This window comes from Prinia subflava, chromosome 7 (assembly GCF_021018805.1).
Source record: "Prinia subflava isolate CZ2003 ecotype Zambia chromosome 7, Cam_Psub_1.2, whole genome shotgun sequence".
NCBI classification, from domain to species: Eukaryota; Metazoa; Chordata; class Aves; order Passeriformes; family Cisticolidae; genus Prinia; species Prinia subflava.
In genome coordinates this window covers 1,452,260-1,478,923 of record NC_086253.1, presented here as the reverse complement: position 1 = coordinate 1,478,923, position 26,664 = coordinate 1,452,260, and the positions used below count along the sequence as shown (strand labels likewise).

The 26,664-nt window shown below is 60.9% G+C and overlaps 3 protein-coding genes across 6 annotated transcripts; all 3 read right to left on the bottom strand.

Moving 5' to 3' along the window:
* Positions 1-282: 282 nt before the first annotated feature.
* Positions 283-10,549, bottom strand: ADISSP (adipose secreted signaling protein). Of its 4 annotated transcripts, none has more exons than XM_063401274.1 (6): positions 10,413-10,549; positions 6,752-6,840; positions 4,527-4,705; positions 2,901-3,039; positions 1,444-1,560; positions 283-836 (listed from the first exon to the last, which is right to left on the bottom strand). In XM_063401274.1, exons 2-6 carry the CDS (start codon positions 6,768-6,770, stop codon positions 736-738), a joined length of 555 nt encoding a protein of 184 aa, XP_063257344.1. In that variant the 5' UTR covers positions 6,771-6,840; positions 10,413-10,549; the 3' UTR covers positions 283-735. The 4 variants fall into 4 exon arrangements, with proteins under 4 accessions (XP_063257344.1, XP_063257342.1, XP_063257343.1 ...); XM_063401272.1 differs by lacking the exon at positions 10,413-10,549 and adding an exon at positions 7,824-8,030; XM_063401273.1 differs by lacking the exon at positions 10,413-10,549 and adding an exon at positions 7,696-7,814.
* Positions 10,419-14,655, bottom strand: SPEF1 (sperm flagellar 1). Its single transcript, XM_063401270.1, has 7 exons — positions 14,406-14,655; positions 14,208-14,319; positions 13,342-13,492; positions 12,801-12,849; positions 12,642-12,699; positions 11,841-11,937; positions 10,419-10,697 (listed from the first exon to the last, which is right to left on the bottom strand). The coding sequence occupies exons 1-7, from the start codon at positions 14,638-14,640 to the stop codon at positions 10,590-10,592; spliced, it is 810 nt and encodes a 269-aa protein (XP_063257340.1). The 5' UTR covers positions 14,641-14,655; the 3' UTR covers positions 10,419-10,589.
* Positions 14,656-19,992: 5,337 nt separating this feature from the next.
* On the bottom strand, positions 19,993-22,019 carry LOC134552478 (uncharacterized). Its single transcript, XM_063401163.1, has 3 exons — positions 21,229-22,019; positions 20,354-20,434; positions 19,993-20,050 (listed from the first exon to the last, which is right to left on the bottom strand). The coding sequence occupies exons 1-3, from the start codon at positions 21,716-21,718 to the stop codon at positions 20,001-20,003; spliced, it is 621 nt and encodes a 206-aa protein (XP_063257233.1). The 5' UTR covers positions 21,719-22,019; the 3' UTR covers positions 19,993-20,000.
* Positions 22,020-26,664: the final 4,645 nt, after the last annotated feature.

The window sequence follows — 26,664 nt, the reverse complement described above, 5'->3', positions numbered from 1 at the left end:
TCCCAGGGCCTGCCACCACCGATTCCCTCCCAGACTGAGACCACCCCCTTTATCCTGGGGACCCCAATCCCTGCCCCCCACCCTCTCCCAGCCCCCCTTTAACTGGAATTCGCCTCACGACCTCTCCCCATCCTCCCTCCGGGATTATTTGGGATTGTCCTCCTGGGGGTGGCCCCTGTCCCTCTGGGCAGGTTCATGGAGATCTGGGCTCCCAGCCCGTTCCCAATGGGATTTTCCTCCTTCCCGAAGTGGGATTTTGTACTTTAAGCCCCCCCAAGCATGTAAGATATCTTTATATTTATATATATATATATATATATATATAGGCACATAAATCCTCCTGAAACTGCTCCTGGTCCTTGTACCACGAGATAAAAAAAAAACAAACAGGAAAAGAGGGAAAAAAACCAGGAAAAATCTGAGAAAAACATTAAAAAAACCCAAAAGAGAGGCGCTGGCAGCAACACAAGGACACGGCTGGGGGACACGGCCCCAACCCCGGAGCCACGGGGGACTCCCGGCTCCCGCCCCGCATTCCACAGGCAAAATTCCTCCCCCAGCCCACAAAAGAGGAGAATTCCCACCCCGAGAGGCACAACTCCCCCAAAAGCGGCCCCGGGGCCGCGGGGTGAGGGCGAAGCAGCGGCAGCAGCAGCAAGCGGGGTCCCCCCCGCCCGCTTTGGGGACCGTCCTGCGCTTTGGGGGTTCTGGGGCCCCCCGGGGCGGGGTTTGGGGTCAGTCGAAGCCGGGCCAGTCGCTCTGCTCCGAGTCGTACTCCAGCTCGGCCGCCACGCAGCGCACCCCGTCCAGCAGCATCGGCGTCCCGTGGTGCCGGTCTGGGGACATCGGGGGGGACACGGCTTGGGGACAGCTCTCTGTCCCTTTGGGGGGGGTGGGAATGACCCTTTTTAGGGGGGCTGGGGGGGTTTGTCCCATCCCAGCAATGCCGGGCCCGGGTGGGGGATGTGTTGTCCCTTGTCCTTGTGTCACCGCTGTGGCCGCTGCCCAGGGGTGGTGACAACCTCAGGGGGCGCAGGGGGCTGGGGGTGGCTGGGATGGGGACACGGGGACAAAGGGGGCGTTGGGGTTTATAGGGAGGGTCCCAGGGATGGGGGGGTCCCAATGGAAAAGGGGCCCAGGGACAGGGGACACCCCAGGGATAATGGGGGCTTCCAGGGACACGGGGGACGCAGCCAGGCACAGGCCCCTGGTGACATTGGGGTCACCCCTCACCCCCTCCTTCCACCCTTTCCCAGAGTTCTCCTCAACCCCCGGGCTGGGGAATTTTTGGGATGAAATCACCCATTCTGGGCAACGCCTCAGCAGTTGCCATGGAGCTGGGACGGTGCCACGCCTGAACTGGGACAGCTGGGAAGAGTGGCTGAGCCTGGTGGCGGGGATGGGACAGGGACTGGACCCCAGAACCCCCCCGGAGCCCCTTACCCATGACCCGGGCCTGGATGGTGACCCTGACGTGCTGGGGGCCGTGTCCGGCCAGGAGCAGCTCCTCCATCAGCACCCCCTCCTTGCTGGCCGTGTACTCGCAGCGCACGCTGTGCCCTGGGGACGTGGAGATGCTGCTGGAGCGCTGCCTGCACCTGCCTGAACCTTCCTTATCCTGCTTGAACCCTCCTCATCCTGCCTGCACCCTCCTGAACCCTCCCTGAAACTTCTCTTGCCTCCTGCACCTTTCCTGCCCTGCCTGTGCTCTCCTCACCCCGCCTGCACCTTCCTGAATTTTCCCTGCCCTTCTGGAATCCTTTCTGCCCTGCCTGTGCCTGTCCTGCCTGCAGCTCCCTGAACCATCCCTGTCCTGCCTGCAGCTCCCTGAACCCTGCCTTGCCCTGCCTGAGCCCTGCCTGCACCCTCCTCCCCCTGCCTGCGCCTTCCTTACTCTCCCTGCACCTTCCTGAACCCTCCCGAACCCTTCCCATCCCTCCCACCCTGCCGGAATATTCCTCACCTGTTCCCTCCCTGCCCTGCCTTTCCCCCCCTCCCCGACTCACAGGGGTTCCCTGGGGCTCCTTTCCCCCCACTCTGGAGAAGCCCCGATCCCAGCTCCAGTCCCGATCCTGGCTCCAATCCCGATCCTGGCTCCAGTCCTGATCCCAGCTCCAATCCCGCTCCCGATCCTGGCTCTTGGCTCCATTCCTGATCCCAATCCCAGCTCCAATCCCGCTCCCGATCCCGACTCCTGGCTCCATTCCTGGTCCCGATCCCGGCTCCAATCCCGGCTCCTGGCTCCATTCCTGGTCCTGATCCCAGTTCCAATCCCGGCCCCGATCCCCATCCCGATCCCAGCCCCGGCTGGAATCTCCAACCAAATCCCAAAGCGCTTTTTTGGGGTGGAGCCAGCGGCGGGTGGGACAAGCCCGGTCCCGCCCTGTCCCCGCTGCCGGGAGGTGACACCGAGGGCCCCGAGGGGACAGGGACGTGGGAAACAGCATCCCCTGGCTGTGGGACAACCGGGATGGGACCGAGGTGGCCCCAGGGACATGCGGTGTCCTCGGAGCGGGGCCTGTGTCCCCAAGAAAGTGCCACCCAGCCCAGAGTGACACTCGGCTGTCCCCAGGCACGGCCCCGCTCCCGCGTCCCACGGATGTGGCAGGGCCCAATTGTCCCCAAAGCGGAGGGTGGCACCTCTTGGAGCAAACCCTGTCCCTGTCCCCGGTCAGGGTCTGGAGTCCCCTCACCCGCAGAGACCCCCAGGAAAGAAAAATCCCAACAACAACAAAATAACGGGATTTGGGGACATCGGGGACCCGAGAACAAGGAATTGTCACCTCCCCCAGACACTGAGGGGACACCCGGGTGTGGCCTCCCCCCTTCCCCCTTTGGAAAAGGGATGGGGACACCGGGGACACCGAGGGGACACCGGGGACACCGAGGGGACACGGTACCTTCTGGCAGGGAGGTGACACCGAGGACGCGCAGGTTGGGGTTGGGGACAGGGAGGGGACAAACGTCCCTGCCCAGCGCCGGCACGGGGGGCAGCAGGAAGGTGATCTCATACTTGTGCTGGATCCTCAGGAATCCCACCTGGAAAAGCGGGATAAGGGCTGGGAGGTGGGGGTGACACCACGGCTGGGGTGCCATTGTCACCTCTCACCCCCTTGGGGACAAGGGACACTGTCCCCAGGAAGGCGGGGACAGAACTTGGGGACAGCATGGAGAGTGGGAATTGCATCCTAAACATTCCCGCTGTTAAATCCCGGGGTTGGGGGTGGATTTGTGCCCTGAAAAATCCAGGAAATAATGAACAGGAAACAATTTAGGAAATAACAGGAATGGTTTAGGAAATGCATCAGGAAAAGGTAGCAAACACGATGATTTTGTCCCAAAAAAAGCAGGAAAAATATGGAATTTTGGGACAAAACTCTGGAATGACGACCTGTGGATGTCATGGGAGCAGGGAGAGGTTTTCCAGCTGCTCCTGGAAAAGGCTGGAGCGCCTCCTCCCATGGAATTTCTCCACTGTCATGACAAAAACCAGAGCCCTCCGGAGCCTTGGAAAAATCCATTTTGGGAAGGGAACAAGCTGGGAACGATCCGTGAGGGAGAATCCGGGGCCTGGATCCGGAGGGTGGAATTCCCAAAATCCCCCACAGGCTGGGATCATCCCAAACAGCAGGAAAAGGATCCGGGGAGACCCTTCCAGAGCCTCCAGGAGAGCTGCAGAGGGACTGGGGACAAGGCCTGCAGGGACAGGACACAGGGAATGGCTCCCACTGGGAAAGGGGAGATTGGGCTGGGATCTCGGCAAGGAATTGCTGCCTGGGATGGAATTCCCAGCTTTGCTGTGGCTGCCCCTGGATCCCTGGAAGTATTCAAGGAACCGGGATGAGCCCCAAGCTCTTTTCCCCCCTCAAAAACCATTCCGGGTTTAATCCCTTTAAAACCCCAGGAAAACACTCGGCACTGGGGAAAAAACCCCCGGGATCTTCTTCTCCAGGCCCATCCCAGCCCCACCAGGGACCCCTCCCCGTGTCCCCGTGGGTGGCACTGCCACCCCCTCATCCCTGCGGATCACGTGCAGCGCTCCGGTGGGAAAACAACAACGGCCGCCCCCCGGAGCCAGCGCCGGATCGGGGATGGAATTCCGGCCTCCCGCGCCCGCCACGAGGCTCTGACTCAGCGCTGGTGGCAGCTGCGGGTGCCACACGTTGGTGGCACCGCGGGTGGCTCCTCGTCCCCTCCCCGGAGCCGCTCGGAGCCGGCTCGGGAATGTGGCCGGGATAACTGGGAAAGGGTGGGAATGGTGCTGGTGGCACCCAGAGCAGCCCAAGAATGGGGCAGAGGGGACAGTGCCACGTGTCCCCCGCGTCCCTAAAGCCACCCGAACATGGCGCTGGATTTGGGGGGAAAAAACCGGGACAATCCGGAGCTGGCGCCCTTGGGAGCAGCCCTAGGGAATGACACGGAATTCGGGGGTGGGAACGCCTCAAAATCCGGGAATTTTCGGGAGCCGGGAGCTCCGGAGTCCCCAGGGGAGGGTGACATCCCCCTGCTGTCCCCCTGTCCCCCACCTTGACCAGGAAGTGGCCGTCCTTGTCCTGTGTCACCATCACGGCTGAGTCGTGCAGCTGCTCCTGGAAGTGGACGTGGCCGTGGGTCCCCTCCGGGGGGTGGCCCCGTGTCCCCTCCTGGCGGTGGCCCTGTGTCCCCTCGGTGGAGAAGCGCACTCCTGTCCCCTTCAGCTTGCTGCCTGCAGGTGACAAAGCCCCACCCTGGTCACAGCCCTGTCCCCCAGGGGAGGTGGCCTCGCGCTGGGGACACGGGCGGAGCGTGGTGGCACCAGGAGGGACGTCCCTGTCACCCCCTCCCTGTGTCACCTGGGGCACAGGGGACCTGTGGGGACAGCCAGCTCCTCTGCGAGCAGGGACCCACCACCGGGCCATGCCAAGAGGGTCCCCGAGTGTCCCCAAGTGTCCCCAAGTACTGCAGACTCTGCTCCCTCCTCTGATGTCAAGTGACACAGGCTGGGGACACAGGGGACACAGGTGACTGGTGGCAGGGGACAGGTGGGAAGGGGGAGAGTGTGGGAGTGCCACCAGGCCATGCCCAGAGGGTCCCCGAGTGTCCCCAGTTGTCCCCGACTGTCCCCAGGCACTGCAGACTCCGCTCCCTCCTCTGATGTCCTTAGGACAAGTGACACAGGGACAGAGGGACACAGGTGACCAGTGACCACAGCCAACTCCCCTCCGAGCAGGACCTGCCACCACCTGACGCCCAGAGGGTCCCCGAGTGTCCCCAAGTGTCCCCAATCGTCCCCAGGCTCGGCAGACTCCGCTCCCTCCTCGGGCCGAGCGGTGCCGCGGGAAGGTGACACGGGGAAGGTGACACGGCTGCGACAAGGCCAGCAGGACAGGCCACAGCGCAGCGCCGGGGCCCTGCGGGGGCGGCCACCGGCCTGGGGACAGCGCTAAATCCCGTGGGATTTTCCACGTGCGCCGCTTCCATGGAAAGTCCGCCCCTTCCTCCTCCTCCTCCTCCTCCTCCTCCTCCCGCCGCCGAGCCCCGGCTCCCAGCTGGCAGCAGACTGTCACCGCCGCCAGCAGCAGATTGTCGCCTCCCTTGTCGCCTGAAGAAAAGGCTCTTTGTGCTGGGAGCGCCGGGAATCCCGGGATTTAATGAGCCGGGCTCTAATGAGCCGGGCTTTAATGAGCCGGGCTTTAAGGTCCCGCCATTGTTCGGCCCCAAAGCCCCTCCCGCATTCCCGGGGGGGACAGCGAGGGGACACGGTGACAGCGTGGGGACACGCGGGGGACCCTCCCGGGTGCCGCCATGGCGATCCCAGAGATCCCGATCCCAGATCCCGGCGATCCCAGATCCCGGCGATCCCAATCCCAAACCCCGCTCACCCCAAATGAGCCTTTGTCACCCTGGTGGCACTTGGGGACAGCATTTGGCCACCCCCTGCTGGGGCACGGACCCTCTGGAAAGGGCGGGATTGGAGCAGGAGGAGGGAGGTGGGAATTGTTCCCGGGAAAATTCCCGCTGGGAATCGGCTGTCCAGGGATTGGGGTGGCCTCGGGAGGGGACAGCGGGGACCTGCAGGGGTGGCAGCCAGGGAACCCGCTGGATCGGGGATTTGTGGGATCTGGGAATCCCCTGGATCTGGGATTTATGGGAGCTGGGATTAGTGGGATCTGGGATATAAAGAAACAGGGAATCCCCTGGATCTGGGATTAGTGGGATCTGGGATTTGTGGGATCAGAGAATCCCTTGGATCTGGGATTTACAGTATCTGGGATTTATGGGATCTGGGATTTGTGGGAGCAGGTAATCCCTTGGATCTGGGATTTGTGGGATCTGGGATTCGTGGGAGCAGGGAATCCCCTGGATCTGGGATTTATGGGAGCAGGTAATCCCTCAGATCAGGGATTTGTGGGATCTGGGATTTACAGGATCTGGGATTTGAGGGATCAGAACCTGCTGGACCCTCGGGGTCACCGCGTCCCCCAGGATCACCTCCAGGATGTCCCCAACCCTTTTTTTTTCTGGGAATCTCCTGGGCTTGTCCCGGCCTCATCCCACCGGGAAGGAGCCACCCCCAGCCCCATCCCCAGGGAAATTCCCGGAGCGCAAAGGAGCCGGAATCCCACCAAGATTCCTCGGGATTTGTCTCACCCCAAAGCGCTTTTGCGGTCCCTCAGATCCCTGGATAGGGGTAGAGAGACCCCAAAAATCCCGGGAAAACCCCCAAATCCCGGGATAGGGGCAGGGTTCAGGGCGGGATTTGGGGTCTCACCCTTTCTGGCCGTCGCCATCTGTCCCCTGCGCGCTCCGGCGTTGTCGCTGTCCCCAACTTCAGCGGCCGGGGGGCATCGTCCGGGAATTCTGCGGGAATGGGGCGGGAATGGGGTGAGAATGGGAAGGCGCCAATCCCGTCCCATTCCCGTCCCGTGGCGGGGACAGCGGTGGCCCCGAGGTGGCCCCGTGGTGGCCCCGTGGTGGCCCCGAGGTGGCCGCGATGCTGGCAGGGAGGAGCCCGCGGCAGCGCCAGGGCCTGGAATGGGCATTCCCTGATCCCAAATCTCCGGGAAAAGCGGGAATTAGGGAATTTAGAGAAAAGCGGGAATTAGGGAATTCCCTCCCCCGCGCGTGCCTCAGTTTCCCCCCCTTTTTTTTTCCCCCACCCCCTAAAAAAAAGTCTCCGAGGTTTGGGAATCTTTTTCCCGGCTGGAAGCAGCAGCGCAGATCCCAAACTCGGAGCCCTTCCCGAATCGCTTTTCCCGGGGAGGGGATCCCAGCGCCGGCCGGGAATTCGGGATGCGACATCCCCCAAAAAAACCCTGGATGGAACCGGAGGGTCAAACCTCCTCCTCCCCCCTGGGATGGCCCCACACGAAGGACCGGACCGGGAACGCCGGTGAGGAACTGGGAAGGGGAAACCCCAAAAGGGCCCCGCCAACGAAACGCCGGGAAATCCATGGAAAAAAACCAACAAAAATTGGGAAAAACGGGATAAAAGAAAACCGAGCTGGAACGGGGGGAGCCTCTCCCGAAGGGGGGGTGGAATCCAGGGATTTGGGGGCGTCTCAAGCCACGCTTGGCGGGGCAGGGCGGGGGGGGAGAGGTGTCACCAAAGCTCAGGACCGGGGTGACAGCAGGAGGGGACACCGCGAGGGGACACCGGGGTGGCGTTTGCCCCCCCCTCCACCCCTTTCCCGAGCGCTCCCAGCCCCGTTTTACCTCCGCCATCACCCGCGGCCCGGCAGCGCCTCCGCGGGGCTCCCCCGGTCCCTTTGCGGCCCCCCGGGTGTCCCCAATGTCCCGCAATGTCCCCCAAAGTCCCCCCGGTTTCGCCACCCCCCGCTCACCGCGCCGCTCCCGCTGCCCGCTTCCCGCTGCGGGGACACGCCCCCTCGCTCCTATTGGCCGGCGCGCCCCCTTTTCCCCCTCCCATTGGTGGGCGCGCACGCCGGTCACGCCTCCAGGACACGCCCCAGGCAGAGCTTAATAGGCGTTGCTAGGGGGCGGGGCTGTTGCTAAGGGGGGTGGCAAAGGGGCGGGGCACACAATGGGGAGGGCGCGCGCAAGGAGGGGCGCCCCCTTGTGGGCGGCGGGGGAGGTGAGGGGGCGTTGCCATGGGAACGGGGAGGGGCGGGGGCCCTTCCCTTCCCTTCCCTTCCCTTCCCTTCCCTTCCCTTCCCTTCCCTTCCCTTCCCTTCCCTTCCCTTCCCTTCCCTTCCCAAACCTTCCCAAACCTTCCCAAACCTTCCCAAACCTTCCCAAACCTTCCCAAACCTTCCCAAACCTTCCCAAACCTTCCCAAACCTTCCCTTCCCAAACCTTCCCAAACCTTCCCTTCCCTTCCCTTCCCTTCCCTTCCCTTCCCTTCCCTTCCCTTCCCTTCCCTTCCCTTCCCTTCCCTTCCCTTCCCTTCCCTTCCCTTCCCTTCCCTTCCCTTCCCTTCCCTTCCCTTCCCTTCCCTTCCCTTCCCTTCCCTTCCCTTCCCTTCCCTTCCCTTCCCTTCCCTTCCCTTCCCTTCCCTTCCCTTCCCTTCCCTTCCCTTCCCTTCCCTTCCCTTCCCTTCCCTTCCCAAACCTTCCCAAACCTTCCCAAACCTTCCCAAACCTTCCCAAACCTTCCCTTCCCAAACCTTCCCTTCCCAAACCTTCCCTTCCCAAACCTTCCCTTCCCTTCCCAAACCTTCCCTTCCCAAACCTTCCCTTCCCTTCCCAAACCTTCCCTTCCCAAACCTTCCCTTCCCAAACCTTCCCAAACCTTCCCTTCCCAAACCTTCCCTTCCCAAACCTTCCCTTCCCAAACCTTCCCTTCCCAAACCTTCCCTTCCCTTCCCTTCCCAAACCTTCCCTTCCCTTCCCAAACCTTCCCTTCCCTTCCCAAACCTTCCCAAACCTTCCCAAACCTTCCCAAACCTTCCCTTCCCAAACCTTCCCAAACCTTCCCAAACCTTCCCAAACCTTCCCAAACCTTCCCTCTCAATCCCGTTCCATCTCCGCTCCATCACATCTTGATTCCATCCCATCCATTTCATCCCATCCATTTCATCCCAAAATATCCTAATTCTGTTCCATCTCATCCCATTTTATCCCATCCCATCTCATTCCATCTGATCCCATCTCATTCCAGTTTCTTCCCATCCATTTCATCCCAATTCCTTCCCATCCCATCCATCCCATTCCCTGGTGACCGCCCAGCCTGGGAACATCCAGCCCTGTCCTTCCTGTCCCATCCCGCCCTCCGTGTCCCTTCCCGCTGGGACAGGGGACAGGGAACGGCCACATCCCACCGGGACACGGCCAGCGCCACCAGTTCCAGTCCGGAGAGCACCGGGATTGTCCCTCGGGAGTGTGGGGGGACAGCGGGGTCAGGGGACACGTGAGGGACAGAGGGGACAATGTCACCCCCGGGGGGCTGCTCCAGCTGCTGGAACGCTTAAAAACCCGGGATCCACATTCCCAGAAATCTGGGGTCCACGTTCCCAGGGATCCCCAGAGCCCCGGCTGTGTCCTTGTCACCGGCACGGTGACATCTCACCCGCCCTTTCCCCAAGGGAGGGGACACCAGGGCCTGACTTGTCCCCCCCGTTCCCACACCGGCCGGAAATTCCAGCTTTTCCCTAAAAAACCGCTCTGGCACAGGGACGGTCTCCAGAGCCACTTCTGGGCGTGTCCCCGTGGCCGCGGATGTCACCTGGGGGGGGACACGGGGGATGTCGCTGTCACCTCCCAGCGCCGGGCGCGGATTTGCTCCGGGTTTACAACAACAACGGGATTTGGGAAGGGATTAAATCCCGGCTGCCACTGGGCGGGAGCAGCGGCCACCGCGTCCCCAGGGTGTCCCCAAGGCATCCCCACGGTGTCCTCACTCTGTCATCCCCATGCTGCTGTCCCCCCCCACGATGTCCCCCCCACCCACTCTGATGTCCCCACTGTCCCTACAGTGTCCCCACCCTGATGTCCCCATGCTGAAGTCCCTATGGCATTCCCATGTTGTCCCCACGGTGTCCCCACCCTGCCGTCCCCTCCCCGCTGTCCCCACCATCTGTCCCCTCACAGCCCTGTCCCCCAGGGGAGGTGGCCTCGCGCTGGGGACACGGGCGGAGCGTGGTGGCACCAGGAGGGGTGTCCCTGTCACCCCCTCCCTGTGTCACCCGGGGACCTGTGGGGACAGCCAGCTCCTCTCCGAGCAGGGACCCGCCACCGTGTCATGCCAAGAGGGTCCCCAAGTGTCCCCAAGTGTCCCCGAATGTCCCCAGGCACTGCAGACTCTGCTCCCTCCTCTGATGTCCTTAGGACAAGTGAACAAGTGACACAGGCTGGGGACACGGGGACACGGGTGGCAGGGGACTGGTGAGAAGGGGGAGAGCGTGGAAGTGCCACCAGGCCGTGCCCAGAGTGTCCCCGAGTGTCCCCACGGTGTCCCCTCACTGCCGCTCTCACCCCAGCCAAGATCCAACACTTTAATCCCCAGCGCCGGGCACTGGGCGAACTGGGACGCGCTGGGAGCCACCGGGCTGTCCCCAGGCTGTCCCCGGGCTGTCCCCAGGCTGTCACCGCGGTGTCCCCGGGCCGCCCCCGCGGTGCCACCCGGCGGTGGCGGCGGTGTCGCTGTCGCCGTCAGCGGCGGTGGCCCTGGAGCTGCTGCAGCCGCCGGCTCAGGTCGTCGATGCGGAGGTTCTTGAGGAGCAGGAGCTGCTCCAGCCGCCCCACCTTGGCCTGCAGGATCTGCCGTGCCCGGGGGGATCTTGGGAGCCGAATCCCCAAATCCCGAAATCCCGGAATCCCCAAATCCCAAAATCCCGCTCCCGGGGGTCTTCCCCGCGCAGGGAATGTGTGGAGAGGGAATTTTTGCTTTGTTTTTTTTCAGAGGTGGGGAAACTGAGGCAGGTGAGGAGAGGCGATGGATTTTGGGGTCCGCAGCCCACTTCCCCCTCAAAAAATGAGAATTCCAGCTATCCCGCTGTTCCCATCCCGGATATCCCGCAGAATTCTGGCCCTTCCGAGATTTACATCCGCGACGGGAAAAAAAACCAACCCGGATTTCGGGGAAAGTTGGAGGGAAAACTGGGAAAAGATGGGAAAGAGGGACAGGGAAATAAAAAAAAAAAAAAAACGGGAAAGGAAAAGCCGGGAAGGGGGGGATCGGGAAAAACCGGGAAAAACTGGGTTGAGGGGACAGGGAAAAGCCGGGAAAGGGAGGACAGGGAAAATTTAGGGAAGGAGGAATCGGGACAAGTCAGGATAGGGGGAAAGGGAAGAGCGGGAAAAGCTGGGAAGGAGGGACAGGGAAAAGCCTGGAAAAGCCGGGAAAAGCCAGGAAAAGCCGGGAAAAACCGGAAAAGGGGGACAGTGAAAAGCCGGGGAGGAGGGACACGGAAAATTTTAGGGAAGAAGGGACAGGGAAAAGCCGGGGAAAGCCGGGAATGAGAGACAGGGAAAAACTGGGAAAAACTGGGAAGAGGAGATCGGGAAAAACCGGGTAGGAGGGACAGGGAACATTTTAGGGAAGGAGGAATCGGGAAAAGCTGGGGGGACAGGGAAGGGCAGGAAAAGATGGGAAGAAGGGACAGGGGAAAGCCGGGAAAAGCAGGGGAAAACCGGGAAAAACCGGGAAAGGGGGGCAGGGAAAAGCCGAGAGAAGCCGGAGAAAGACGGAAAGGAGGGACAGGGAAAAGCCGGGAAGAGGGAACAGAGAAAAGCCGGGAAAAGCCGGGAAAAGTCGGGGAAAAGTCGGGAAAAACCGGGAAGCGGGGACAGGGAAAAGCCGGGCAGAAGGGCGGGGGGACAGGACAGTGTCGCGTGTGTCCCCCCGGGATGTCCCCGCCTATCCAGGGTTGCTCCCGGCGCCGGGATTTGGGATGGGCTCACCTGGATCGTGTCCCGCGCCAGCTGCAGCGCCTGCTCGCGCTCGGCCAGCTGCTGTCGCATGTCCCCAGGGCCACCCCCGGGCCAGAGTGTCACCCCCCTGGCACGGGGACAGGCGCGTGGGGACAGGCACCGAGCCCCCCCCGTGGGCCCCGGGGTCCCGAATCCTGTCCCCCGATCCCGAGGGAATTGTCCTGATCTCCGCAGGGACCCGCGGGGACACCCGGGGACACTCGGGGACACCCGGGGACACCCAAAGCCCAGAGTGACCCCCCCACACCCCCGCAGTTATCCCCAAACCCCACAGGCACCCCCTGATAGCCACGGGGACTCCTCAAACCACACAGGGACCCCCCCAATCCCTCACAATGAGCCCCAAACCCCACAGGGACCCCCTGACCCCCAAAAGGGACACTCAGACCCCCATAGTGACCCCTAAACCTCGCAAAGACCCCCCCAAACCCTACAGGGAAGCCCCCCAAACCCCATAGGGACCCCGTGACCCCCATAGAGCCCCCTGACCCCCCTCAGTGACTCCCACAGGGACCCCCTGATAGCCACAGGGACTCCCCAAACCCCACAGTGACCCCCCTCGACCCCCTCAGAGACTGCCAGACCCCTTGGGGACCCCCTGACTGCAGCAGTGACCCCCAAACCCCCACAGGGACCCCCTGACCACCCTCAGTGACTCCCAGAACCCCACAGGGACCCTCTAACCCCCACCAGGACCCCCTGACCGCCCTCAGTGACCCCACAAAGCCCCCCCCGACCCCAAGAGGGCCCCGTCCCCTGCCCAGCCCTCACCCTGCGGTGCCCTCCTGGCTCCAGCCCTGTCCCAAATCGCTCCGGACCTTGGGATGGCCTGGAAAATCCCACAGGGACAGATGGACACCGCTGTCCCCTCCCAGGGACCCCGAAAGGTCCCTGCGGGGGATTTGGGGATCCCTTTGTCCCCATCCCCACCTGTGTCCAGGTATCCACCCTCCTCCAGCGCTGCCGGCTCTGCTGGGGGCTGCGGGGAGAGGTGGGAAAAGCGGGAAGGGCAGGAAAACCCCTGGGACACCTCCCTGGCACCATCCCAGGAGGATCCAACCTGGCCTTGGGCACTGCCAGGGATCCAGGGGCAGCCACAGCAAAGCTGGGAATTCCAGCCCAGCCCCTCCCCACCCTCCCAGGCAGCAATTCCTGCACAGGATCCCAGCCCAATCTCCCCTTTCCCAGTGGGAGCCATTCCCTGTGTCCTGTCCCTGCAGGCCTTGTCCCCAGTCCCTCTGCAGCTCTCCCGGAGCCCCTTCAGGGACTCTGAGGATTCCCTGGATTTTTCCCTTCTCCAGGTGAACATTCCCAGCTCTCCAGAGCAGAATCCTGGAATGGTTTGTGCTGGGAGTGACCTTAAATCCCATCCAGGGAGAATTCCCCCTATCCCACCTTTCTCCAAGCCCCTTCCAACCTTTCCTGGGCCACTCCCATTCCCGGGAATTCCCCATTCCCGGGATTTCCTCACCTGCCCGGCCCCTCCTTTCCTCTGCCTCTGCCTCTCCTGGATTTTCTCCTTGAGGAGCTGCAGGAGCTGCTCGGCCGTTCCCGGCCGGCTCCGCACCAGCTGCTGGATCATCTCCTCCGGGATGCGCAGGTTCAGCTTACTCAGCACCTTCCTAAAATTCGGGGTGGGCAAAACACCCGGGGGAGGTGGCAGAGGGACACAGGGGACACAGGGGGACACAGGGGGACACAGGGGGACACAAAGGGGCACAGGGGACACAGGGGGACACAGGGGGACACAGGGGGACACAGGGGGACACAGGGGACACAGGGGGACACAGGGGGACACAAAGGGGCACAGGGGACACAGGGGGACACAGGGGGACACAGGGGGACACAGGGGGACACAAAGGGGCACAGGTGGCACAGGGAGACACAGGGGGACACAGGGGACACAGGGGGACATAGGGGACACAGGGGGACAGAGGGAGACACAGGGGGACACAGGGAGACACAGGGGGACACAGGGGGACATAGGGGACACAGGGGGACACAGGGAGACACAGGGGGACACAGGGGGACAGAGGGCACAAGGGGACACAAAGGAGCACAGGGGGCACAGGGGACACAGGGGGCACAGGGAGACACAGGGGGCACAGGGGGACACAGGGGGACACAGGGGGACACAGAGGACACAGGAGGACACAGGGGGACACAGAGGGGTGTAGGGGACACAGGGGACACGGGGGACACCAATCTCCACCCGCAGCACGCCAGGGTGATCCTGTGGGCACACGGAGCTGCCAGGATGTGACCAAAAGGGGGACACCACCCTCAGGACGGCTGGGGACACTCCGGGGACACTGTCACAGCGGCAGCTGTCCCTACCTGTTGAGGTGGCCCCAGTTGGAGACTTTCTGCGCCGTGGAGGAGGTGGGCACGAAGCTGTGCAGCTCCACCAGGGAGGGGAAGAAGAACTTCACCACCTCGGCCACCAGCACTGCGGGGACAGCGGGGACACGCTGGGGGTGGCACGGCCGGGGCCGGCCCGCCCCGGCCACCCCGCCGCGCCCCTGCGAGGCCAACCCCCGTCGCTGAAGTCGCGGGCGATGTTCCTGCGCGGTCGCGACAGCGGCACCGTGTCCAGCCAGCGGTACAGGGACACCAGCGCCGCGTCCGGGCCCGGCTCCGGCCGCTCGGCCGCCATCGGGGCCCGGCCAGAGCGTCGCGGTGCCATGGCAACGGGGGCGGGGCTTAACGGGAGCGTCTCTGCTGTCAATGGCAACTGGGCGGGGCCAAATGGGAGCGTCTCTGCTGTCATGGCAACGGGGGCGGGGCCAAATGGGAGCGTCTCTGCTGCTATGGCAACGGGGGCGGGGGCTAAAGGGAGCGTCGCGGTGCCATGGCAACGGGGGCGGGGCTAAAGGGAGCGTCGCGGTGCCATGGCAACGGGGCGGGGTTCAGTGGGAGCGTCTCTGTTGCCATGGCAATGGAGGCGGGGTTTAATGGGAGCATCTCTGTTGCCACGGTAACAGGGCGGGGTTTAATGGAGCGGCTCTGCTGCCATGGCAACGAGGGCAAGGCTTCATGGGAGCATCCCATTGCCATGGCAATGGAGGCGGGGCTTATTGGAAGGGTCACACTGCCATGGCAATGGGGCGGGGCCTAGAGGGAGCATCCTATTGCCATGGCAATGGGGGTGGGATATGGACACTGGGAATAGGATATGGACACCGGGATGGGATATGGACACGGGAGGTGGGATATGGACAGCATGGATGGGATATGGACGCTGGGATGGGATATGGACACCGGGATAGGGTATGGACACCATGGATGGGATATAGACATTGGGATGGGGTATGGACACTGGGATGGGATATGAACATCATGGATGGGACCTGGATACAACGGATGGGATATAGACATTGGGATGGGGTACGGTCACCGGGGATGGAATATGGATACCGGGATGGGATATGCACTGTGGAGGTGGGATATGGACACTGGGATGGGATATGGACAACATGGATGGGGTATGGTCACCAGGGATGGGATATGGACTCTGGGGTGGGATACGGACACTGGGGTGGGATATGGACACCGGAATGGGATATGGACAGTGGAGGTGGGATACAGGCACTGGGGTGGGATACGGACATTGGGATGGGATATGGACACTGGGGTGCGATACGGACACTGGGGTGGGATACGGACAGAGCCACAACCCCAGGAGGTAACAGTGACACTCCCAGAGCAGGGGTTGGTCCTCCTGGTGGTGACATGGGACCCCCGCAGGCGGGAGAACCGCCCCTCACCTGCAGTTCTGGGGGGTTCTCAACCGCCAACACCCTCCTTGTCCCTTCCCCCAGCTATGTCCCTCCCTGGCCAGGCTGTCCCAAAATGTCCCCGCAAATGTCCTCCCTCCTTTATCCCCGTTCGCTCCCCGCGCCTTTCTGCGCTTTAAGCCACGCCTCTTCCCATGACCCCCCGCCTCTTAACCAAACTTCGGTCTTCAATTGGCTGCAGTACCCGTCAATCATCTGGCTCCGCCCCACCCTCCTTTCGGCCATTGACTATTTCCGCGTTATCCCCGGCTCCACCCTCCGCTCTCTTCTATTGGCTAAAGATCCCGCCAATCTTATTTTGACCAATCAGATGCGAGTTTTTCACCTACCCCGCCCTCCGCGCGCTCTCATTGGCTGTCACCGCCTGTCGCTCACAATATAAACCGGGGCGCGGCCGTTGGCGCCCCCCGGCGGGTGCGGCGCGGCCTCGGCGCTGCGGGACAGGCGGCAGCGCGCGACTTTCGCGACACTCGGCGACACTCGGCGACACCCGGCGACACCCGGCGACACACGGCGACACGGGCTCGGGACACCCGGGGAACGCTGAGCCCAGCCCCCACGGGACCCCCCAAAGCGCTGCCACCCCCGCGGGTGTTGTCACCCGTGTCCCCTCTGCGGGCGGTGACGTCGGAACCCAACTGCGGGCTTTCCCTTGGGATTCCCTTTGGGATTTCCCCCGGAATTCCCTCTGCTTTCCTTCTTCTCTTTCTCCCTTTTCCCTCCCTTTTCTCTCTCCCCTTTCTCCCTTTCCCCCTTTTTTATTCCCTTTCCCCCTTTTTTTATTCCCTTCCCCCCTTTTTTTATTCCCTTCCCCCTTTTTTTATTCCCTTCCCCCTTTTTTTATTCCCTTCCCCCTTTTTTTATTCCCTTCCCCCTTTTTTTATTCCCTTCCCCCTTTTTTTATTCCCGTTCCCCCTTCCCTTTTTCCCTCTTTTAATTCACTTTTTCCCACCCTTCCCCTCCCTTTTTTTTCTTTTCCCCCTTCTCTTTCCTCTTTTCTAATTCCCTTTCTTCCCCCCTTTTTGTTCCCCTTTTCCCTCCCTCTTTTCCCCTTTTCTAATTCTATTCCCCCTCCTTTTCCACCTTCCCCCCTTTTAAATTCCCTTTTCTCCCTTTTCCCCTCCTTTTAATTCCCTTCCCCATCTTTCCTCTTTTGAAATTCAAATTAAATTTAAGTTTTTAAATTTAAATATTTTCCCCTTTAAAAATTTAATTTCCTCCTATCTTTTCCTCCTTTTTATCTCCCTTTCCCCCCTCTTTTTTCCCTCCCTTTTTAATTCCCTTTGCCCCATCTTTCCCCTTTTTAAATTCCCTTTTCCTCCACTTTTCCACTTTTTTATTCCCTTTTTTTCCCCGGGAAGGTTTTTGGGGAGCATTTTTAATTTTTTGTTTTATTTTTTTGCTATTTTGAACTATTTTTTTGAGTAATTTAGGTATAGTTTCAGGTTTTTTTTTCGTTTTTTAGGGTTTTAAAAATATTCTTGGGATTTTTTGGGGGGTATTGGGTTTTTTTGAGGTTATTAGGGTTTGTTTGGGGTATTTTGGGATTTTTTGTTTGTTTTTTGGGGGTGTTTTTTGCTTTTTATGGGGATTATTTTGAGTATTATTTGGAGGTTTTTTTTAGGGAAGTTTTGAGGTTTTTTTGGGGAAGAGTGGGGATTTTTGGGGGGGGAATTTTTTGGGTTTTTGCGGGGGTTATTTTTTGGCTTATTCAGATGGGGGGTTTTATATTTGAGGGCTTTATTTGGGGTTTATTTGCTTTGTTTTGGGGTTTTTTTGGGGGGGATTATTTTGGGTGTGTTCAGGGGGTTTATTTGGGAGCTATTTTGAGCGGATTCTTTCCTTCTTTCCTGTTATTTAAATCAATTTATCCTCTGCTCAGCCGTGATTGATTCGAGGGGGGGCGTCCCCAAAATGTCGGGGTGGGGGGGCAGGGATGGACCCTTTAATCTGGGACAGATTTGGGGTGGCAGGGGGAGGTGACACCGGGATTTGGGACGTTGGGGACAGGGCTGGGGCGGGGGACCTGGGCTGGGCTGGGGACACCTTGGGTTGGGGGGTCCCTGGATAAAAGGGGGGTGATCCCACTGGATATGAGGGATGAGATCCCTGGATATGGGGGATGAATTCCCTAAATAGGGAGAATGAGCCCTCTGGATGGAGGAGATGAGATCCCTAAACAGGGAGGATGATCCCACTATTTTTGGGGATAATCCCACTGGTTTTAGGGGATGAAATCCCTGGAGAGGGGAGATGATCCCAATGGTTTTGGAGGGGATGAACCCTTTGGATATGGGGGATGAATTCCCTAAATAAGGAGAAATGATCCCTCTGGATTGGGGGGATGAGAACCCTAAATAGGGAGGATGATCCCACTGTTTTTTGGGGGATGAGATCCCTGGATAAAGGGGGGTGATCCACTGGGGAGGGGATGAAACTCCTGGATATGGGGGTTGAATTCCCTAAATAGGGAGAATGATCCCTCTGGATGGGGGGAGATGATCCCTAAATAGGGGGAATTGATCCCTCTGGATGAAGGAGATTAACCCCTTGGATGAGGGAGATGGTCCCACTGGATATGGGGGATGAATTCCCAAAATAGGGAGAACGACCCCTCTGGATAAAGGGGATGAACCCCCTGGATGGGGAGGGGTGAGATCCCTAAATAGGGGGGATGATCCCACTGGATGTGGGGTTGAACCTCCTGGACAGAGGGATCATCCCACTGGATTATTGGGATCACCCCACTGGTTTTAGCGGGTGAAACCCTTGGATGAAGGGGTTCATCCCACTGGATTTGGGGGATCTGAGCCCCCTGGATAGGAGGGATCATCCCAATGGATTTGGGGGAGACGAACCCTCTGGATAATGGGGATCATCCCACTGGATTGGGGAGGGTGAGACCCTTGGATAGGGAGGATGAACCCTCTGTATGAGAGGGATCATCCCACTGTTTTGGGGGGATCTGAGCCCTCCTGGATCTGAGAATCGCCCTTTAGGATAAGAGGGATCATCCCACACGATTGGAGGGATCTGAGCTCCCCTGGATCCGGGAATCATCCTCGGGCATTAATGGGATCATCCCACTGTTTCCAGAGGCTCCCAATCCCCCGTAACCCCGTGCGCCCCTCCCTGGGGAGAGCTCTCCGAGGTGACCCCGAGGTGGCCCGGAGGTGGCCCCAAGGGGACGCTCAGGGCGCGCCCAGGTCCCTCCGGCACACCCAGGGGAAGCTGAAGTTGCAGTTGTGGTCGTTCCAGAGCCCCGCTCCCACCGGGTGGATCTGGGCACAGCCCTCCCCGCCCCACCGGCCGTGGTCGGTGCTGTCCGGCTGCCCCGGCGCCCAGAAACTGCGGGAAACGGCGGGCGGGGTCACCCGGGGGGACAGCGGTGTCCCCGGGGGTCCCCAACCCCCCTCAGAGGGGACAGCGGTGTCCCCGGGGGTCACCCGGGGGGGACAGCGGTGTCCCTGAGGGTCCCCGGGGGTCACCCAGGGGGGGACAGCGGTGTCCCCGGGGGTCCCCAACCCCCCTCAGAGGGGACAGCGGTGTCCCCGGGGGTCCTGGGGGTCACCCAGGGGGGACAGCGGTGTCCCTGAGGGTCCCCGGGGGTCACCCAGGGGGGACAGCGGTGTCCCTGAGGGTCCCCGGGGGTCACCCAGGGGGGACAGTGGTGTCCCCGGGGGTCCCGGGGGTCCCCGCCCCGCTCACCTGCTCTCGGGGGAATAGGGGGTCCCATCCGCCCAGCGCCAGGAGCCCCCCGGGCCCGTGGCCGCCAGCCCGATCCAGTAGGTGCCACCTCGGGCCTCCCGGGCCAGGAAGGCCTGGGGGACACGGGGACAGGGGAGGGGACAGGTGAGGGGACACGGGAATGCGGGACAAAGGGACAAGGGGATCAGGGGTAGGATGGGGTGGGGAGGGGGGACAGTGACAGGGTGGGAAGGGGACAGGTAAGGCAGGGAGTGGGAGAGGGGACAGGAGGGGACAGTGGAGGGGGTGGCAGGGGGACGGGAATGGCGGGGACATGGGAAGGGAGGGGGCAGGAGGATGCACAGGTGGGGACAAGGGTTGGGGACAAGCACAGGTGGGAGGGGGGACAGGACAGGGCTTGGGGGACAGGGGCGGTGCCTGGGATTTGGGGACAGGGCTGGGGACAGCCCCCTGTCACACCCCTTGTCACTGCCTTGTCACACCCCGTCACCGCCTTGTCACCACCGCCCTTGCCACACCCCCCTTGTCACTTCTCCCTGTCACACCCCTGTCACACCCTTGTCTCCTCCCCCCGTCACCTCCCCCTTGTCACACCCCTGTTACCGCCCTTGTCACATCCCCCCTGTCACCCACCGAGCCGGTCCTGCCGCCGCTGTGCCGCTGAAGGGATGTCACCTGCGGGGACATGGGGGACAGGGACAGGCCTTGGGTTTGGGGACAGGGCTGGAGGGCAGGATTTGGGGACAGGATTTAGGGGACAGGGGCTGGGTACAGGGACTGCAGGTAAGGACAGGGACTGGGACAGGTTGGGGACAGGGACTGTGGGCTGGGGACAGGATTTAGGGACAGGGACTGTGGGCTGGGGACAGGATCTGGGGCCAGGACAGGAGTTGGGGACAGCGGGTGCACAACGGGGGCTGCAGGCAGGCTCTAGGGACAGGGTCTGGGGGACAGGTTGGGGACAGGGGTGTCCCTCACCGTCGGGGTCTGGCCCCAGCGGGTCGGTGGCCGCTGCCAGCGCCGCCCGAGCCGCCCGCAGCTCCGCCCGGCTCTGCGCGTCTGGGGAGGGGGGACAGGGCCGTGACAGGACCCCCGACACTCCCCGAGGGTCCCTGTCCCCTCCCGTCCCCTGCCCGGGAGTCTCTGTCCCCTCCTGTCCCCTGCCTAGGGTCCCCCTGCCACCCCCTGTCCGTGCCCCGAGACCCCCGCCCGCTCCCAGTCCCTTCCCATTTCCGTTCCCACCCCCTCCCAAGCCCCCAGACCCTTCCCAACCCCTCTCCCAATCCCTGTCCCAGCCCCCTGCCCTTTCCCAGTCGCATTCCCAATCCCTCCCCAGATTCCAGCCCCTGTCCCAGCCCCTGTCCCAACCCCTTTCCCAACCCCTCTCCCTCCTTTTCCCAGCCCCCCTCCCCACCTCCAGCCCTTCTCCAACCCCTCCCCAGCCCCTCTCCCATTTTCTCTCCCGGCTCCCTGCCCTTTCCCAGTCCCATTCCTCTTCCCACCTCCTCATAAACCCCCGGCCCCCTTCCCATCCCACTCCCGACTTCCAGCCCCTTTTTCCCACCCCCTGCCCACTCCTCGCCCCTCTTCCAGTTATTCTCCCAGTCCCCGTCCTCCCCAGCTCCTCTCCAGCCCCATTCCCACCCTCATCCCCACTCCCAGCCCCTCCCAGCCCCATTCCCACCCTCATCCCCACTCCCAGCCCCTCCCAGCCCCAGTCCCCGTCCTCTCCCAGTTCCTCTCCAACCACTCCCCGAACCCCAGTCCCGCTTCCAGCCCCTTTCCCAACCCTTTTCCCACTCCCAGCCCCTCTCCCACCCCTCCCCGCCGCTGTCCCCGCTGTCCCCACTCACAGAGGGCGCCCAGCGCCGCCGTGGCCGCCGCCAGCAGCAGCAGCACGCCCGTGCCCAGCGCCCGGTGACACGCGTGGCACCGCGGGGACCGCGCCGCTGGCGGCGGCCGGGCCCGGCCGGGGTCCCCGCGGGCCCGGGGGGGCGGGTACCGGATCTCCAGGGTCTCGTACAGGTCGGGGTTGTCGGTCATGGCGCTGGGGACACTCTGGGGACACTCTGGGGGCAGGGAGGGCGCTGGCCCCACTTCCTGCCCTGTGCCCGCCAGGGAACAGGAACCCCGATGCTGCCACCCGCACGGCGTCACGCGTGTCCCCACACCCCCGGGAGACAGCCTGGGGATGGGGGACTGGCCTTTGTCCCTGTCCTTCCCCATCCTTGTCCCTGACTCCATCCCTGTCTCTGTCCCTGATCCTGTCACTGAACTTGTCCCTGTTCCTGTCCCCATCCTTGTCCCTCTCTCTGTCCCTGATCCTGTCACTGAACTTGTCATTGTCCCTGCCCTGGTCCCTGACTCTGTTTGATCTTGACCCTGTCACTGGACGGGTCCCTGTCCCTGACTCTGTCCCTGTCCTCCATCCTGTCCCCTTCCTTGTTGCTCTCTGTCCCTTCCCCTGATCTTGTCCCTGTCCCCAATCCTGATCCTGTCACTGCACTGGTCCGTGTCCCTGTGTCTGTCCCTGATCCTGTCCCTACCCTTGTCCCTGACTCGGGCCCTTCCCCTGACCCTGTCATTGAGTTTGTCCTTGATCCTGTCCCCATCCTTGTCCTTGATCCTGTCCCCATCTTTGTCCCTGACTCTCTCTGTCCCTGCTGCTGCACTTGTCCCTGTCCCTGATCCTGTCCCTGATTCTGTCCCTTAACCTGTCCCTGACCTTGTCCCTCCCTGTCCCTGATCTTGTCCTCATCCTTGTCCCTGTCCCCAGTCCTGATCGTGTCACTGGACTGGTCCATGTCCCCCTCTCTGTCCCCCTCTCTGTCCCCCTCTCTGTCCCCCATTCTTGTCCCTGACTCTGTCCCTGTCCCTGACCCTCCTGGTCCTTGTCCCTGTCCCCAGTCCTGATCGTGTTCCTGGACTGGTCCATGTCCCCGTGTCTGTCCCGCTGTCTGTCCCTGTCTGTCTCCTATCCTGACATTCTTGTCCCTGACTCTGTCCCTGTCCCTCCTGGTCCCTGTCCCTATTCCTGACCTTGTCCCAGTCACTGTCCCACATCCTGAACTTGTCCCAGTCCCTCTGTCCCCAGCCCCATACCTGTCCCTGTGTTCCTGTATCCTTGTATCCCCATATCCATATGTTCCTATATCTCTGTGTCCCTGTGTCCCCATATCCCTGTATCCCTATGTCTATGTGTCCCTATATCCTTGTATTCCTATATCCCTGTATCCCTGTGTTTCTATGTACCCATGTCCCTGTGTCCCCATATACCTGTGTTCCTATATCCCTGTATCCCCATGTCCCCGTGTCCCTGTATCCCCGTGTCCCTGTATCCCCGTGTCCCTGTATCCCTGTCCCCACAATTCCACCCCAACCCCCCCAATTCGCTTCTCCCACCCTCAGACACCAAAACCCCAAAAAAACCCTGGAATCCCAGTGGGATCCAACTCCCCGATCCCAATCCCTGGGAGGCTCCCAGACCCCATCAATCCCTGGGAAGCGACCCCAAATCCCATCAATCCCATTCCTGAGCCCCTTCCAACCTGGCCCTGGACACTTCCCAGGGAACCCCAAATTCCCTGGAATTTTTGGGGCGCTGGCCCTGTCCCGCTCCTCTCTTTTCTTCCTCGTGTTCCTGCTCCTTAAGAGGGTTGGGAATCCCTGGAATGGACTCTCTCAAGTGAACATCCATGACCACTCCGATCCCATGGGAATTCCGGAATCATTGGGATGAAGCTTCCAATCACCCCCATAACCCTGGAATGCCTTGGGATAGGGAAAAAAACCAACACCCCCAAACAATTCCAGCCTGGAACTCCTGGAATTTTTCAGTTTCCCACATGGAATTCCCCCTTGGATTCAGCCCCCTCTGGATCCGGGGGGTGTCGGTGGCACCCTGGGGGTGACTCAGGCCGGATGTTCCCCAATATCCGGGACGGAGCCGCGGGAAGGGGGAAGGAAACGGGAATTGCGCAAGAGGGGGCCGGGGCCGGGGGGTGACTCACGGGGGGACGGAATTTCCCGCCAGGGGACGGACCCCAAAGCCAGGGGGACCCCAAAAATCCCGGGATGGGAAGGATTCGCCAGTGTGGGGTGGCTGGGTCCAGATTTGGGGTGAATTTTCTCATTTTTGGGGTGACCGGATCCAGTTTTGGGGTGAATTTTCTCAGTTTGGGGTGGCTGGATCCAGTTTGGGGTGACTGAATCCAGTTTAGGATGAATTTGCCCAGTTTTGGGGTGGCTGAATCCAGTTTGGGGTGAGTTTTCCCAGTTTTGGGGTGAATTTTCCCAGTTTGGGATGGCTGGGTCCATTTTTGGGTAGCTGGATCAATTTTTGGGGTGTTTTTTCCCAGTTTTGGGGTGTCTGCTCCCAGTTTGGGGTACATTCATCCAGTTTTGGGGAGCATTTGCCCAGTTGAGGGTGACTGGATCCATTTTTTGAGTGAATTTTTCCCAGTTTGGGGTGACCAGATCCAGTTTGGGGTGGCTGGATCTACTTTTGGTGTGAATTTGCCCAGTTTTGAGGTGAATTTGCCCAGTCTGGGGTGAATTTGCCCAGTTTGAAGTGGCTGGGTCCATTTCTGGGGTGAATTTGCCCAATTTGGGGGAAATTTTCCCAGTTTGGGGTGACCAGATCCAGTTTGGGGTGACCAGATCCAGTTTTGGGGTGACTGGATCAATATTCGGGGTGATTTTTCCCAGTTTTGGGATGAATTTGCCCAGTTTGGAGTGACTGGATAAATTTTTGGGGTGAGTTTTCCCAGTTTGGGGTGAATTTTCCCAGTTTGGGGTGACCAGACCCAGTTTTGGGGTTTCCATATCCAGTTCTTGAGCGTCTGCTCCCAGTTTTGGGTGAATTTGCCCAGTTTGGGTTGACTGGATCCATTTCTGAGGTGTCTTCTCCCAGTTTGGGGTGATTGCTCCCAGTTTGGGGTGACTGGATCCCGTTTTGGGGGTGTCAGTGCCCAGTTTGGGGTGAATTCTCCCATTTTGGGATATCACTGCCCACTTTACGGTTTTCTGTGCCCATTTCTAGGGTGGCTTGTCCCATTTTTGGGGTGTCCGTTCCCAGTTTGGAGGTTTCTGTGCTCATTTTTGGGGTTTCAGCGCCCAGATTGGGGCGAGTTTGCCCAGGTTTGGGTTTCTGTACCCATTTTGGGGGTGCCAGTGGCCAATTTTGGGGTGAATTCACCCATTTTTGGGGATGCCTGTGCCCCTTTTTGGGGTTTCAGTGTCCCTTTTTGGGGTGAATTTGCCCAGTTTGGGGTTCCCGTGCCCATTTCGGGGGTGTCGGTTCCCAGTTTGGGGTGAATTATCCCATTTTTGGGCTGACAGCTCCAGGGGTTTGGGGTCTCTGTGCCCGCTTTGGGGGTCCCGTGCCCATTTTGGGGTCTCCCCCTGCCCTCACCCTCAGGGCTCTGACGTCACAAAGGGCGGGGTTAAACGTCACAGCGTGGGCGTGGCCCTGACGTCACCACACGCACATGGCGCCCCCTACCGGGCCACCCGGCCATTTCTGGGGGGTCCCCGCGATCCCCCGGAGGTGACAGCGGACAGGGCGGGGTGGCATTGTCCCCTCGCCCCGCGGGGTCACCTCTGCCACCCCCGGGCTTTGGGGTGGCCCTGGGAAAGCGGGAAATGAGCCCCCGCCCCATTCCCGATGGGAATCCCGCGGGATAAAGCCGCCCCCACCCCGGTGACCCCAAATTCCCTCCCCCAGAGCGGTTTGGGGTGGCCTGGTGTCCCCTCGGTCCCGCTGTCCCCATTTAGGGAACGTTTGGGGCGCAGATCCCAAAGGGAATCCTGGGGATCCTGCTGGGAATGGGAATGGGGGCAAGGAGAGGGAATTCCACCCCGGGATCATCAGGAGAGAGGGGATGGTGCTGGGGGATGGAGGGATGGACACCGGGGTGGACAAATGGACACCGGGGTGGGCAAATGGACACCGGGATGGGCAAATGGAGGGATGGACAAGTGGACACTGGGGTGTATGGACACTGGGATGGACAAATGGACACTGGGATAGACAAATAGAGGGAGGAATGGACACATGGACGCTGGGATGGATGGATGGACACACACTGGGATGGACGAATGGGTGGTGGGACAGAGAGATGGACACTGGGATGGACAGGGTCATGGATGGACAAATGGACACTGGGATGGGTGGACATGTGGATGCTGGGATGGACAGGGCCGTGGATGGATGGACGCTGGGATGGACACTGGGATGGACAAATGGACACTGGGATAGACAAATAGAGGGAGGAATGGACATATGGATGCTGGTGGGGATGGATGGACACTGGGATGGATGAATGGGTGGTAGGACAGAGAGAGATGGACACTGGGATGGACAAATGGACACTGGGATAGACAAATTGAGGGATGGATGGACACACGGATGCTGTGATGGATGAGGTCATGGATGGATGGAGACTGGGATGAACAAATGGAGGGAGGGAGGGATGGATGGACACTGGAATAGGTGGATGGATGGACATGGCAGATGGATGCTGGAATGCATGGACAGATGGACACTGGAATAGATAAGTGCATGGATAAATGACATGATGACAGATGGACACTAGGATGGACAGATGGGCATTGGAACAGATGGATGGATGGACACGGATGGACAGATGGACATTGGAACAGATGGGTGTGTGGATGGACAGATGGACACTGGGACAAATGGGTGCATGGACAGAGGGACACTGGAACAGATGGCTGCGTGGAGGGACAGATGGACTCTGGGATGGACAGATGGACACTGGGAGGGACAGATGGATATTGGAACAGATGGGTACATGGATGGACAGATGGACACAGGGATGGAGGAATGGATGGTACAGATGGACAGGGGATGGACGGGGTCATGGATCGACGGATGGACACTGGAAGGAGTGGGGATATGGAAGGACAGATGGACACCAGGATGGACAGGGGCACGAAAGGATGGACACAGGGATGGATGGCTGGATGGGTGGAGGGAGGGGTGGATTGTAGGATGGACAGATGGACACTGGGATGGACAGAGGGACGGATGGATGGAAGGATGGACACAAGGATAGATGGGAGGGCATGGACAAAAGGACACTGGGATGAAAGGATGGATGAAAGGATGGATGGATGGATGGATGGATGGATGGATGGATGGATGGACACCAAGGATGGACGAGATCATGGACACTGGGATGGACAGGGGCATGGACACCCAGGATGGACACTGGGATGGACGGGGATGAGCACAGATGGACACCGAGGATGGATGGACATCGGGA

Coding starts and splice junctions, on each gene's coding strand:
- ADISSP (XM_063401271.1), bottom strand. CDS start 7,022: ATGCCCATTCCAGGCCCTGGCGCTGCCGCGGGCTCCTCCCTGCCAGCA. Junction 4,706..6,751: donor GATGGCGACGGCCAGAAAGG/GTGAGACCCCAA, acceptor TGTCACCTGCAG/GCAGCAAGCTGAAGGGGACA. Junction 837..1,443: donor CATCCAGGCCCGGGTCATGG/GTAAGGGGCTCC, acceptor CGATGTCCCCAG/ACCGGCACCACGGGACGCCG.
- SPEF1 (XM_063401270.1), bottom strand. CDS start 14,640: ATGACAGCAGAGACGCTCCCATTTGGCCCCGCCCAGTTGCCATTGACA. Junction 14,320..14,405: donor CCGCGACTTCAGCGACGGGG/GTTGGCCTCGCA, acceptor CTGTCCCCGCAG/TGCTGGTGGCCGAGGTGGTG. Junction 12,700..12,800: donor GGGTGGATACCTGGACACAG/GTGGGGATGGGG, acceptor GGGATTTTCCAG/GCCATCCCAAGGTCCGGAGC.
- LOC134552478 (XM_063401163.1), bottom strand. CDS start 21,718: ATGACAAGTTCAGTGACAGGATCAGGGACAGAGAGAGGGACAAGGATG. Junction 20,435..21,228: donor GGCGGCGCTGGGCGCCCTCT/GTGAGTGGGGAC, acceptor CCCCCTCCCCAG/ACGCGCAGAGCCGGGCGGAG. Junction 20,051..20,353: donor GCTGGGGCCAGACCCCGACG/GTGAGGGACACC, acceptor ATGTCCCCGCAG/GTGACATCCCTTCAGCGGCA.